The 12,287-nt window shown below is 40.2% G+C and overlaps 2 protein-coding genes across 3 annotated transcripts in view; one reads left to right on the top strand and one right to left on the bottom strand.

Moving 5' to 3' along the window:
• Positions 1–9,058, bottom strand: part of LOC103356067 (serine/threonine-protein kinase PAK 2-like) — a 19,868-nt gene extending 10,810 nt beyond the window's left edge. Inside the window, exon 1 of one of the 2 annotated variants that reach the window (XM_008280116.1) lies at positions 8,829–9,058. The gene's annotated coding sequence lies outside the window, so the exon portion shown is untranslated. Of the gene's footprint in view, positions 1–704; positions 924–8,828 lie in introns of those variants that run through there. The other variant, XM_008280118.1, reaches the window with a different exon arrangement.
• A 1,160-nt stretch (positions 9,059–10,218) lies between these two features.
• The window catches only part of hltf (helicase-like transcription factor), a 17,429-nt gene continuing 15,360 nt past the window's right edge, over positions 10,219–12,287 (top strand). Inside the window, exons 1-6 of the mRNA XM_008280120.1 lie at positions 10,219–10,330; positions 10,682–10,887; positions 10,976–11,142; positions 11,307–11,449; positions 11,598–11,683; positions 12,186–12,257. Of these exons, the coding sequence (XP_008278342.1) occupies positions 10,687–10,887; positions 10,976–11,142; positions 11,307–11,449; positions 11,598–11,683; positions 12,186–12,257 (669 nt within the window). The 5' untranslated portion in view covers positions 10,219–10,330; positions 10,682–10,686. The remainder of the gene's footprint in view (positions 10,331–10,681; positions 10,888–10,975; positions 11,143–11,306; positions 11,450–11,597; positions 11,684–12,185; positions 12,258–12,287) is intronic.

Raw genomic sequence — 12,287 nt, 5'->3', positions numbered from 1 at the left:
TACCCTAATATGGTGAAAACTGAGATTGTAGACAGTCTCTCACGCATAAAAACCATCAACCTCAAAAGCACCTCTTCCAGTCTTGCAGAGCAAGCAGTTCGATTTGAGCTGCAGCCTGCATTCTTGGTGACATCACAGGCAGGAAACAGGAAGCAAACAAAGGTTTCCTCACCTCCTGTGTCTGACCGCCGATGACACAGCTCCTATTAAAACAGACCAACAAACGCGGCTCAGGTAGGCTTGTCCTTGACCTCTCTCTTTACCCACAAAAACCTCCTCCTCCTGCTGGTCATCCTGCACATGCTCTGTAGACCCAACTCAAGATACCTGGACTCATTTTCTTTACACATTAACCAACACACACGACTTTAGGCCTTTCTGGTTGTTGATAAAGCAGCTCCAGATCAGTCGTGTGCAATCTGTGTAACAATCAGGCCCTCAATCCACAAACTGACACATCAGCACTAACTTGTCTCAAGGCTACATTATTGAGGCTTCATCCTGTGAGACAAGATTGAATCACTTTTTTTGTCTGCGTGCTGCCCACAGTGCCATTTCACACAGTAGATCATGTCAACTCAACTTGAACTTCAAACTTTCCAGAGTGGCACATCGTTAAAAAAAGCAGCCATACCAATGACACACTCCTCTAGCTTCCTTCACACCCTCAAGAAGTCATCTCAGTGTTTTTTCCATTCACTCACCTGTTTGCTGCCTCTTCTGCGTTTTACAGAAGACCAGGTAAACAATAAAACCCGCTGTATCCCCAGTGAGTGCGTGCTACCTCTTTCTCTAAGCGCTCATTCATCTACTTAGCTCTCGCTGTTTCCTTATCCCTTTCTTTCTCTTTTCACCCTTCTCTAGGGCAGGTCTTAGCAGGCTACCTCATTCCTCAGCAATCTTGCACGGGACAAGTGTATTCTTGCCCCGACAGGATAAAATTAGACCCAGTCCGGCCTTAATGTGCATTTTCAAAGACAGCACGCGTGTGTGTGTGTGTTGGACTGAATGTAGGGCGCTGGCTGGCCAGGCTGAGACAAGTTGTCTCTCAGTAGGAATTTCATAGCTGCAGGGCTGCAGCAGGGGCTGGGCGTGTTCTCCTGTTCATCGCACACACATGCATATACAGAAGCCAGGCCTCATCCCTCACACACATTCCCTGCCCTAAAACACACACACGCTCCTCCTGCCAACAGAAGCTCCATTGTGTGCATCTTTATGTAGCTCCGAGGTAAGCTGAGTGCACCAGCAGAACTTTGAAAGGAGAGCAGGCAGGTGCACATATCAGCTCTGCAGGCTGCAGGCTTGTGCACTGCTGGCGTGATTAATGGCTTAGTTAGCTCGACAGAAATTCGCGATCATTTATCGAGCATCTAAAAGAAAAGTTCCGCATTTTGAGAAATTAACTTTCTTGTGTCTTTGCTGATTTCTCAATGCCTGCCTCATACATACACATTTATTCAGTAAATGTGCAGGTACAGCAAGCGGCTAATTAGCTTAGCATAAGCTGAGAAAAACCTCGCAAAAACCAAGCTTGAAAAATGATAATTCAGTGTTTTACAGAAGGCTCTGCGTTGGACTCTTTCTTGGCAGGACGACGGATCCGAGGATGTTTCCTGCCAACACATAATCCAGCATATAACCTGCCGTAACATTGTACAGACACAAGCTTGCAGTTCCCACGCAAAACTCTAGAAATGTGAATGGCTGCATGCTTTCTTTCTCTTTCATACCATTATAATATGATGGCATGAAATAGAAACAAGCTTAATCTGGGTGTTGTGAACCCCAAAGAGGCTGCACTCGATTCATTGATTAATTGGTAGCTCTTTTGATAAATGATTATTCAGCTTGAATCAATTTTACAAGGCAAAAAACGTTAAATCCTCTCTTTAAAGCTTCTTGAATTTGAATATTTTCTGGTTTGTTTACTTCTTTATGACAGTAGACTGAATACCTTTGGTTTGTGGACAAAACATTTGTCATCTTGGCACTTGGGAAACACTGATTCTCCTTTTCTGATGTCTTAACCAAATAACTAAACAATTAATGTAGGAAAAGAACTGACAGACTAATTTTTTCATTTGTTTCAGCCCTAATAAATATAGATAGATAAATCTGAGGGGTCACGTGATAATCTAAAGGATAGAAGCAAATCCAAAAACTTATTTTATGTGTTTATTCTTCTGAAAAACAAAACTTTTTTGGCTGGTCTCTCCGTAGCAAACCTCAATACTTTGCTCAGAAGTCACTGGATGCCAAAACAGAGCAAACTGGAGAGTAAACCAGACTGATATTACAAACTAATGCTCATGTTGCTGTGTGTCTGCTCAGTGTTCCCAAAGTCTGGACGTCGCAAAGTCAACCTGAGCCCAGACTTTGACTCTTATGAACACCATGCATTGTTAGTAATGCTGAACATACATTGTAGCTTGCAGACTATTCACAGTTATCTTGTCCCCAGATGAATGTGGTTTTAACGTGACATTGAGTTTCTTTGCAGCTGAGTTCACACATACAACAACAGACCTGAGAACTTGCTGTGACCTCCTCAACTGCAGATACAGAACGCATCTGTTTCCTCCAGTGCACGACTTCTAAATAACTGTCTGAGCCGTGTCTGCCTCGGTTTCGTGCTGGTCCAATCACAAGAGTGGTGTGATCACATATCAGTGTTTAGTGGTCACACTGATGCAACTGACTGCATGCAGACAGTCCTGTTTCTCCCACAAGCCTTGAACTTACAGTGACTGCTCTGACTGTCTTTAGCTTTAATGCGTGTTTCTTAAAACTTAGAAGTGAGATGATTAAATGCATCGTCACTGCCAATGGTTTTGAACCAAATAAAACCAGATGATGACAGCAGCTATGCCTTAACCAGTTCCAGTGAGGCCAAAACGGCCCAGTGAAGGCAAGTCTAAGTGGAAATGTTTTGAATGCTTGAGGACTTTATTTGGATCGATTTCCTGTACTAGTTTTTCTATTAAAAAATGTGCTGGCTTTTCATACATGTTGGTTTTTCAGTGCCCAAACTCAGGGACAGTTATGGCACCAGTGTGGGGAATTTTTCAAACAAGATGCAGCTCTATTCAAGATAATACAAAAATACCCAAATGAAAGAACTTGATAAGGACAAACTGAGTTGAATAGAACAACCTTAAACCGGAGACGAGGGTCAAACACAGACATTAGTCTGTTTTAAGGAGACGTGACCCCAACAGGTTAGGAATGTTTTGAGTTTTGACAAAATAAGCAAGAATTTATCAGTCATTGCTTCCGTGAAGTGGAATCTGACTGTTATTGTCATTTAGTCTTATAGGCCCGGTTTCGCATTCGGGGTTTAAACAAAACCAGGACTAGATTAATCTGGTTTAAATTAATCCACACTAATCCAGTTGCTGTCTGAGATGTTACCTAACTTCAGATTAACTAGTTCAAGACTACAGAGTCTCAGACTAAAGTAATCAAGGACAACTCAGATCATGTTTTGGAAGCCGAATCAGATTAGAAATGTGTACATGGTGCAAAGGTGAGGGCGCTCTAAAAACCTGGGGTGGAATATTCCAATATACATTTTAGCAGTGTGTGTGTGTGTGTGTGTGTGTGTGTGTGTGTGTGTGTAACTGGAGTTTGACCCTTGAACTAGAATGGAGAAAGAAAAAAGAAAGCGTTCAAAAACTTTCAGTGAAAGCGAGAAGACACTTTTTAAGGAAATTATTTCAAAGTACCCCATAATAAGACAAACATCATGATTCAACAACAGAAAGCAAAAAAAGGAATGCATGGACTGCAGCTTTGAATTAATATAACTCAAATAAAAAGTAACCAACAGGACCCACCAACAACTTCAGGTAAGATTAGCTTGTATTATCTATGGTGGCCTGATTGTACGATTCACACACATTTCTATATTACCTTTAAAGGTCCTGTGGAAAAACATTAAAGTGCACTTGAAGAAAACAACAGCCATCNGTGGCCTGATTGTACGATTCACACACATTTCTATATTACCTTTAAAGGTCCTGTGGAAAAACATTAAAGTGCACTTGAAGAAAACAACAGCCATCACTCGTAGGAAGTGTTTCAAGAGCTCCAGTTAGACAAGAGACAGATGACCTTGGAGACTTGTTAACTGGGATGACTGAAAGCCAGCAACCCCTGGAAGGTATCCCACACAATGATCACCTGGACAGTTCAGGTGGGGAAACACTTCAATACTCATCAGCTTTAGTATATACATATTATTGTCCCCAGCAGGTTAGCATAAGCTAAATAGTATTGTCTTTTGCACTCTGATTAAAAAATACTGTCATGGCTTCAATTCTTGACATATTATGTCTAATATTGAAATTCTTTTCTAGAAAAAGATGACCTGAGCTTAAACCAGATGTTAGAGGAGCCAGAGCAGAGACAAGAACATCAGGCCAAGAGGGAAAAGGCTGACCATTCCTGAAAAACTTGCTATAGAGTTCCATGAGCATAAATTACAGTATTTAAAAGAAGAACATGAACTCAAGACGAAAATCCTTCATGTTGAACCAAAGAGGTGGAGAGAGACATGAAGCAGCAGAAGCAGCAGCAATGTCAGTGCTCTTTGTAACACTGCCCCTGTGCTGCAAAACAAAGGTGTCTCTGTAAGTGTGTCCAGTTCTGTTGTTGGCTACTTCTGCCATGGGAACATGTGGGTCATTGCAATATTCAGGTGGTGGGTCTGGGGAGCCATGTTGTCTCAGGTAATTATGAAGCACTGCTGTTGCCACAATGACAATACAGCATCTTCTTGGTTCAAAACGTAATTATTCCTGAGACAATGGAAACGATTCCTCCAGATACCAAACATGCACTGCACTAGCCCTCTGGTGTGGATATGAGCCTGGTTGTAGCGCTGTTGCTCAGGTCTGACTGGATGAAGATAAGGGATGAACAAGAAGTTTGTCTGTGCATAACCACTGTCACCAAGTAGGATTCCACTGTGTTGTCCTGCTTCAAATTGAGCACACAAAGCGGAGTTCTGGAAAATCCTTGAGTCACGTGTTGAAGCGCTCCAATGTGCAACAATGTTGGAGAACTGCATCGTGGGAGTGCAGACGCCTTGCACATTTATTAAAAAAACGTTTTTTACCTGTATAGCTCAGCATCTTCTGCTGAAGGACACCTAGTAGGAATATGACATCCATCAACACAACCAATGACTCCAGGGAAGTTCCCATATTTATAGGACTGTACCTTGTAGGTGGCCTGATCAGCAGCATCAGGGAAGTTGATGTCGTCCTTTCTCAGTTCACATGTTGCTTTGCCGACTTTGTGCACTATTTTGCAGTCAGTGGATTCACTCACACCACACAAAAACCTCACGGTGATAAGTACCTATAAGGAAGGAGGTATAGAGGTTCCCCTCACTGAGTCACATGAAAGCTTTGTCTGAAGCAAACAAAAGATTTCAGCTGCATTGTGTTTGTACATATGAAATCAGAGGAATTCATATGCTGTTGATCAGGCCACCTACAAGGTACGAAAAGGGTCACGGAAATCCATATCATCAAATTAATTCAACGGGTTAATTCTGTCTCTGAGCAGTCTTCTTTCTGGTCTTGGCGGTGGTCTTTCAGCGTCATTGATGTAGTCGAGGTAATCCATTTTCACCATGCACTGTGAGGCATGCAGCCTTTACTATGAAGTTAAACCTGTGGCCAGGTTTAATTTAAGTCTTGATTTAGACCTGGATTAGCCCTAGTCTCTCTTCAAGAAAGAAGACCATTTAACTCAAGACCAGGACAACTCTGAGACTATTTTAATCCATGTCTCAGAAAGCCATTTCAACAAATCCTGGTTTACAATGTGATTTAATCTAGAACCAGGGCTTAATCCCTGTACGGGAAACCGGGCCATAGAGTTTGAGAAAACAGTCCAGAATCTTGTGAATATACAGTGATACAAAACAAGCAAAATTTGCAAATCCTGCACATATTTAGCAATTCTGCAAAAATAAAAAATACTGAAATAATTAAATGATGATGTCAAGCAACGTGCGGTAATCTTCCTGTCAAACTGATTAATCGCCGACTTGTTCCAGCTCTACTGATGTGGATATGTTCCCTGTGTAATTTTCTGTCTCTAACTCTTTCAGATTCATTCCCTTAAACTCTGCATTTTTGGCTAGTAAACATACTATTTTACATCCAAGCAACCTCCAACTGCATCTCGCATCTGTTCTCAATTTACAGAAGCTCCCGTTTCATAATTGTGCCTCTGAGTCTGTCACATCGCCCCACGCTTTATAATTTCTATTCCTCATTCGCCGCTCTCTTGCTGCATCAGAGCACTTTCTATTCCCTGTGGTTGGCCACCGTCAAGGGAAGCCCACTTCCTCATCCTGGAACTCCCCGAGCCCCACAGGGTCACAGGACCGGGCCGGCCAATCAGAGCGTGGCGAAACGCAGCCGTCAAGCTGTTTACAGGAAGTGGACAACAAGCCTTTTGTGTTTGGCTTCTATAAAAGGAAATTCTGTGGAGGACTTCCTGGAAGGAGTGATGAAGCCGACACACACTGCCCGCTTCCAACCTCCCTTTCATTCACTCGCACAGAAATATATACTGCTCCACACGGGCGAATGAGAAAACAAACTGGCATTAATGCAACATACATGTACACACACATACTCTGTCTGAGCGCTCTACTTTCTACAGTCCCTTCACTGATTATGGGTCTGGCAGTGGCTGAAGCACACCCAGCTGTGTACACCTACAATGAACACCTTATCCTGTTATTCAAACAGCTGCCTCACCCCTGTGTCAACATTTTGACGGATTAAAATCATCAGCCTGGCAATATTCAGGCTGTGGATCAGGCACAAAACTGGCCTCAGGATTCAAAGTCCAAGCGTGTTAGTTTGGTGAACAAATGATGGATGGTTCAGTAAACCTGCAGGATTAACAGCGTGGATGGAGAAAGCACAGGCGCAGATTCATTAAACACTGATGTATAGCACTTGTTGAAGCCACATTGCTCCGGCTTTCCAGGGCTTGAAGCTATTGTCGCTAATTTGAAAGGTCGAAGCTTACAAATGTTTTCGTGACAAAACAATCAACTGATTATTATTTTTTTTAAATTCAACTGTCCAACTGTTTCAGATGTACATTTGGGATGAAGCCTTCTTTGGTCAGGAATATACGTCTACTGAGCATTATTTTGTTTATTTTTTCCTCTATTAAAATCAGAAACATCTCTAAAAAGCTACAGAATTTCAGAATAAGCCTTAAAATAAACTTCCTGTGTATCATATCTCGAGATTCTCTGGAACCGAAGACTTCTGAGATCTTTCAAACTTGGAGGAATATCAGGGACATGACCTACGTGCCCTCAAAGCTGATTGCTGGCAGGAGGTCCACAGTAAAAAAACGATGTGATTATTATAACAATTTACTGTTGTTTCACAGATTTTCCCTGTTTTGCTTAATTACAGATATTAGCTAGTAAAATCACTTAAGTAAGGTGTAGCTACATGTTAAATGTCATAAAACAAGCCACAACTGTTAATGATGTCACTCTTTCTGCTGTATTTAAATCAGCAAAATTATCATTATTTTAAAAATATTTTCCATTATTTGGAAGAAAAAAAATATTAACGATTAAAAAATGTGAAATATGTTTTAAGTGTGATTTTCCAGATCTCTACTTTGAAGTTAAATCTTGAGAAAAATCACAGAAAAGGGAATTAATTTACACACTGACTGTGCAAAAAAAAAAGGTCGAAACTGCAAAAATTGTTTACAATATTTAACAACGTTTGACTGTAAAATTACACATATTTTACTGTATTTTTATATCAACAAAAAATATTATTATTTTACAGATACATGCCATTATTTGAAAGAAAAATATGATTTTCCCTGATTTCTTAAATTACAGATAATTATAATAATAATCTAGTAAAATAATTCAAAAATAGTATTAATTTATATGTTAACTGTAAAAAATTAAAAAAAAACTACACATCAAAAATCTGCATTTTTACAAAAAGCTATTTGTTCTTTCACAATATATGACTGTGACTTTACAGTTTTACTGTATTAAACTCTGCTTAAAAAATATTATTTTAAGGATATTTTCCACTGCATTCTGTATTTTTTCTATAGTTTTTGGAAAATTGCAGTATTCCAAGTTTAGCACCATTGTTTCCAGAATTTTGCTGTTTATTTTTTAACAGCATATTTTTTTTTTTTTTTTTTAAATAGTGTAGTAGTTGTGAAATCAAATTATTTTTGTAACAGAACATGTCCAATAACACAACATGGATGCCTCTGCTTTAAACCACGTCCCTCCTTCTCTTTTGTTTGTACCATTATACTTATCTACATACCTATTTATTTAGAGTTTATCTCGGTGAAGTGACAAAAGCAAATCAGTTTAACCACAGAGAAAACAAACCGTAACTCAAATTGACAGCACCCTCTGCTGAATTAAACCACATTTTATTAAACCAGCCTGTCACACATTTAGCCCAGACTCCAGAGGCAATTATCACACACGTTTTGTGTAAACATCACATCACTAAAGAGTCCCTGCAGACTCACATTACAATAGTGTAAGAAAACCACAAACCCCACAAACAGTAGGATCTGGATTTCTGCCTGCTGTGCTTTATTTTTATCTCCTTCAAAGAGAGAAAAAAGCGTCTTTTCAACAGCTGGAAAAAGACGTTGCCCCTCAGTCAGAATGCTCCATGTGCCAAAATAAGCTGATAGTAAGTGAAAAAAATACAAAAAAACAGCTTTTGTGGGAGATAAGAGAAGCACAGACTGTTTTGAATGAGCAAATCTTAACTCACCGGTTGCTGTCAACCGCAAAAAAGTCAACCGCACTCCTCCGGCCAAACTCCCCAAACTCCGCCCCGTCTGCGCCGACTTTCAGTCCGTCTAAAGCCCAGATTTGATGCTGAGATTTCGCAAAGGGTCCCCGCAGGATATTAAAAGCAGAGCAGTTTACTCCTTTTGCTCTCCCCCGAGTTCTCTCAGCCTGGTTCTTGTCGCTCGGCCCGGGGAGGAACCAGACGGAGAGGAAGCGGAACCTCGCAGAAACAAGCGGAGGAGCGCGGAGGGGTCGGAACCTGCCGGCTTCCGTAGCGCACATTTGGCCAAACTCGGAAGGCGCGTAAAGCAGCTGAAGATGAGCGCTGCGCAACTTCCACCGCGATGCCACCTAGAAGCAGAGCGTTCCTGATTTTCAGAATAATGTTTGTATTTCCAGCCTTTAATAATACTAATAGTAAAGAGAATAAACATATATATTATTTTCATTATTTATTCTTGATGAACTGCATAATGATTTTCTCCACTAAAAGCAAGACAACAGTTGAACATAGATATCGTGACACGCTCAATTGTTTTGAATTCAATTCAGTTTAATTTTATTTACAGTTCATTTCAAGACACGATGCATCAAGCAAATTTATTATATGGCAACTTATCACACACAGAGGTTATTTAAAGTGCTTTACAGGCAAAATTTTGTAAAGAATAAAATTAAATGAATTTAGATGAATAAATCAAAAACAGAGCTTAGCTACAAGTTAAATAAATTAATGTATAAATTAATTGAAACTGCCCCAGTTGACCAATACAACAGAAAAAAACAGAAAATAAGAAAATAAAACATTGTACATGTAAAAATTAACTAATTAATGAAAAGCAGTAGAGGGAAAATTTTCTTTTGGCTTACCTTTTTACTGAAATTGGGGAAAATCTAAGTTTCGTGGGGTTCAAGCAGTTGCACATATATGTGCAAAAAGTGGGTAATTTTTTGTCATTTTGAAAAGTGTTTGTTATTTAAGCTACAATTTCACAAATATCTTCATTTATATCCATATGTTGTGCTATAAAAAGCTGACATGTATATTTTATGTACACACAGCACAGTTAAAACCTGCAGCTTTTATTTCATTCTTCTAAAGCTATAACACTCTATACTGGATATATATAATCAGCATCATTATACTCATAGATATGTGTAATAAAGGCCTTTATTATGCATATCTATGATTATACTATTAGAAACCGGTGTGAAAGGCGGCGAAGTGCTATTTTATTTTGAAGGTTACGACCGGAAGTTGTATCCTAACTGCGGGTGACTGGACCGTCAATTTGAACAGCAGCGAAAAGGAGCCCAAACATCAACAGCAACATCAGAAACGTGGAGCCACAGCAGTCTTTGGAGAAAAAAACAAGACTGTCACTGAGTTGAAGACAAACAGTACGAATGATTTGTGGAGCACAACCCGCTCTCTAACTGTATTTATTGACACGGAGACAATAGTAAAGAAGATAGCGCAGAGTAAGCTAACAGATTAAATGCTGCTATTTTAAGCTAACGTTAAGATTCATATTAACGGTTCGTCTGGTTTTGTTTTTTTCACCTATGAAACAGAGATGTGGCTACCTTTTATCAGTTTATAGGTTTGTGGGTAGGAAATATGATAGCTTGGTGCTTATTTAGCTGGTAGTTTAATTTCAATGCAGGCGTAACTTGCTACCCATCCTTTGTAAGTTCTAAAGTTTGTTGTTACACCTCCCAGGTCACGTGACTTACCAGGTGTTAACTCTGACAATTAAAGCTGCTCTTTACTGTTTTCTGTCACAACTTGTTTTATTTATCCATCTGTTTGTTTCTCTTCTCTGTCTCCAGGCATCATGTTTTCCCGCAGGTGGAGGTTTGGTTGGGACAGGTACACTGAGGTGGACCTCTTCGCAGACCGCCATGAGACCAATGCAGAGACTCTGTCCCAGGCCATCAGAGCTGCTGCAGCATCCGAGGAGCCAGATGCAGACGGCAGCGTGCTGTTTGGCCACCTGAGGGGAAGCGTGGTCGGCCTCAGATATTACACAGGGGTGGTGAGGATCACTCTCTATCACCTTTATTTCTCTAGTGCACAGATTTCCAGAAATGCCGCAAATGATTTGTGTGTTGCTCCCTGGACAGGTGAACCGAGGGGAGATGGTGGGTTTAGTGCGGGAGCCCCAGAATCCATATGACCGCAACGCAGTCATGGTTGCCAACGTTTATGGCAACCAGGTAGGACACATCAAGAAGGAGCTGGCTGCAGCGATGGCCTACGTCATGGACAACAACCTGGCTAAAGTAGAGGGGTGAGTTGTGATGGGTTTGACAGAATATGATTGAGGAAAAACAAAAGCCATTAATTCTTCCTTAAGTATAATCAGAAACATCCTTATAAAGCTAGAAAATATGTTGAAGACTGAACATTTGTGAGTTTAGGCGTATATTTTTACACGTCTCTTTGCTTGGTTAGGGTGGTGCACTCAGGGACGAACAACTCTTTCAACATGCCAGTGAATCTGTCTTTCTGGGGGAAAGAAGAGAACAAAAACACTGTGATGGAATCTCTGGCACGTCGCGGATTTAAGCTGAACACAGGTGTAGGCGTTCAAACAGGTACACTTCCAAACACACTCCAGTCACACCTACTGTTCCTGGATAAAAAAAACTTCTGTTGCTGCATTAAAAATGACCGTGTTCGCTCATTGTCATTAACTTCATTGATTTTATTTGCGTGCGTTTGACTTTGCGTGTTTGATCTCAGGTGCATCTCAGAAATCATTCAGTGCTCCAGGTACTTATGGATTTCCACCTAAAAAAGGCTTGACCATCCCACTAACTGCAGATGAGGTAATAAATTGAGTTCATGTGAAGTGTAAGGACATGGCAAAAAACACAATATTTAATGTAATATGTGACAATCTTGAGAAAACGAGAGAGAAAATCGTAGTGCAACCAAACTCTGGTTTATCATCCACACTTGCTAAATGTACTGAGTTCTCATATTTGACCCAACATAAATTGAATCATGAGGTTGTTCCATTGGAGTAGGAGGGATGAGATCAAAGTAGGATTAAGGTAGTTGATGAATAGAAGATAATCAAGCTTCAATGCTGTATTTACAGGCAGTCGTAGAGTATTTTGTACCTACTTGCAGTGTGTAGCTGAAGGTTGTATAAGGAACACTGCATTATTAGTTAAGGCTTTCAGAATATTTTTTTTGCATAGTGGATTTATTGCTAATCAAATTCAATCACAGCAATGTTCTAAAAATTGTAGACTTTAGCTAATGCTGAATCAATTTATGCTGGATTACCTTTTTTTTTTTGACAAAGATTCTTTTTTCTTCCAGCTAAAGAATGCATTTGATAACCTGTTTGAAGGGTTGATGGAGAGTAAAGATGGGGAGAAAGAAGCAGCTGAGGTACGAATTTGATTTGTTTATCTGTCTGTC

The sequence above is a fragment of the Stegastes partitus genome, unplaced genomic scaffold, assembly GCF_000690725.1.
Source record: "Stegastes partitus isolate 25-593 unplaced genomic scaffold, Stegastes_partitus-1.0.2 Scaffold181, whole genome shotgun sequence".
NCBI classification, from domain to species: domain Eukaryota; kingdom Metazoa; phylum Chordata; class Actinopteri; family Pomacentridae; genus Stegastes; species Stegastes partitus.
This window is presented reverse-complemented; position numbering and strand designations above follow the sequence as displayed.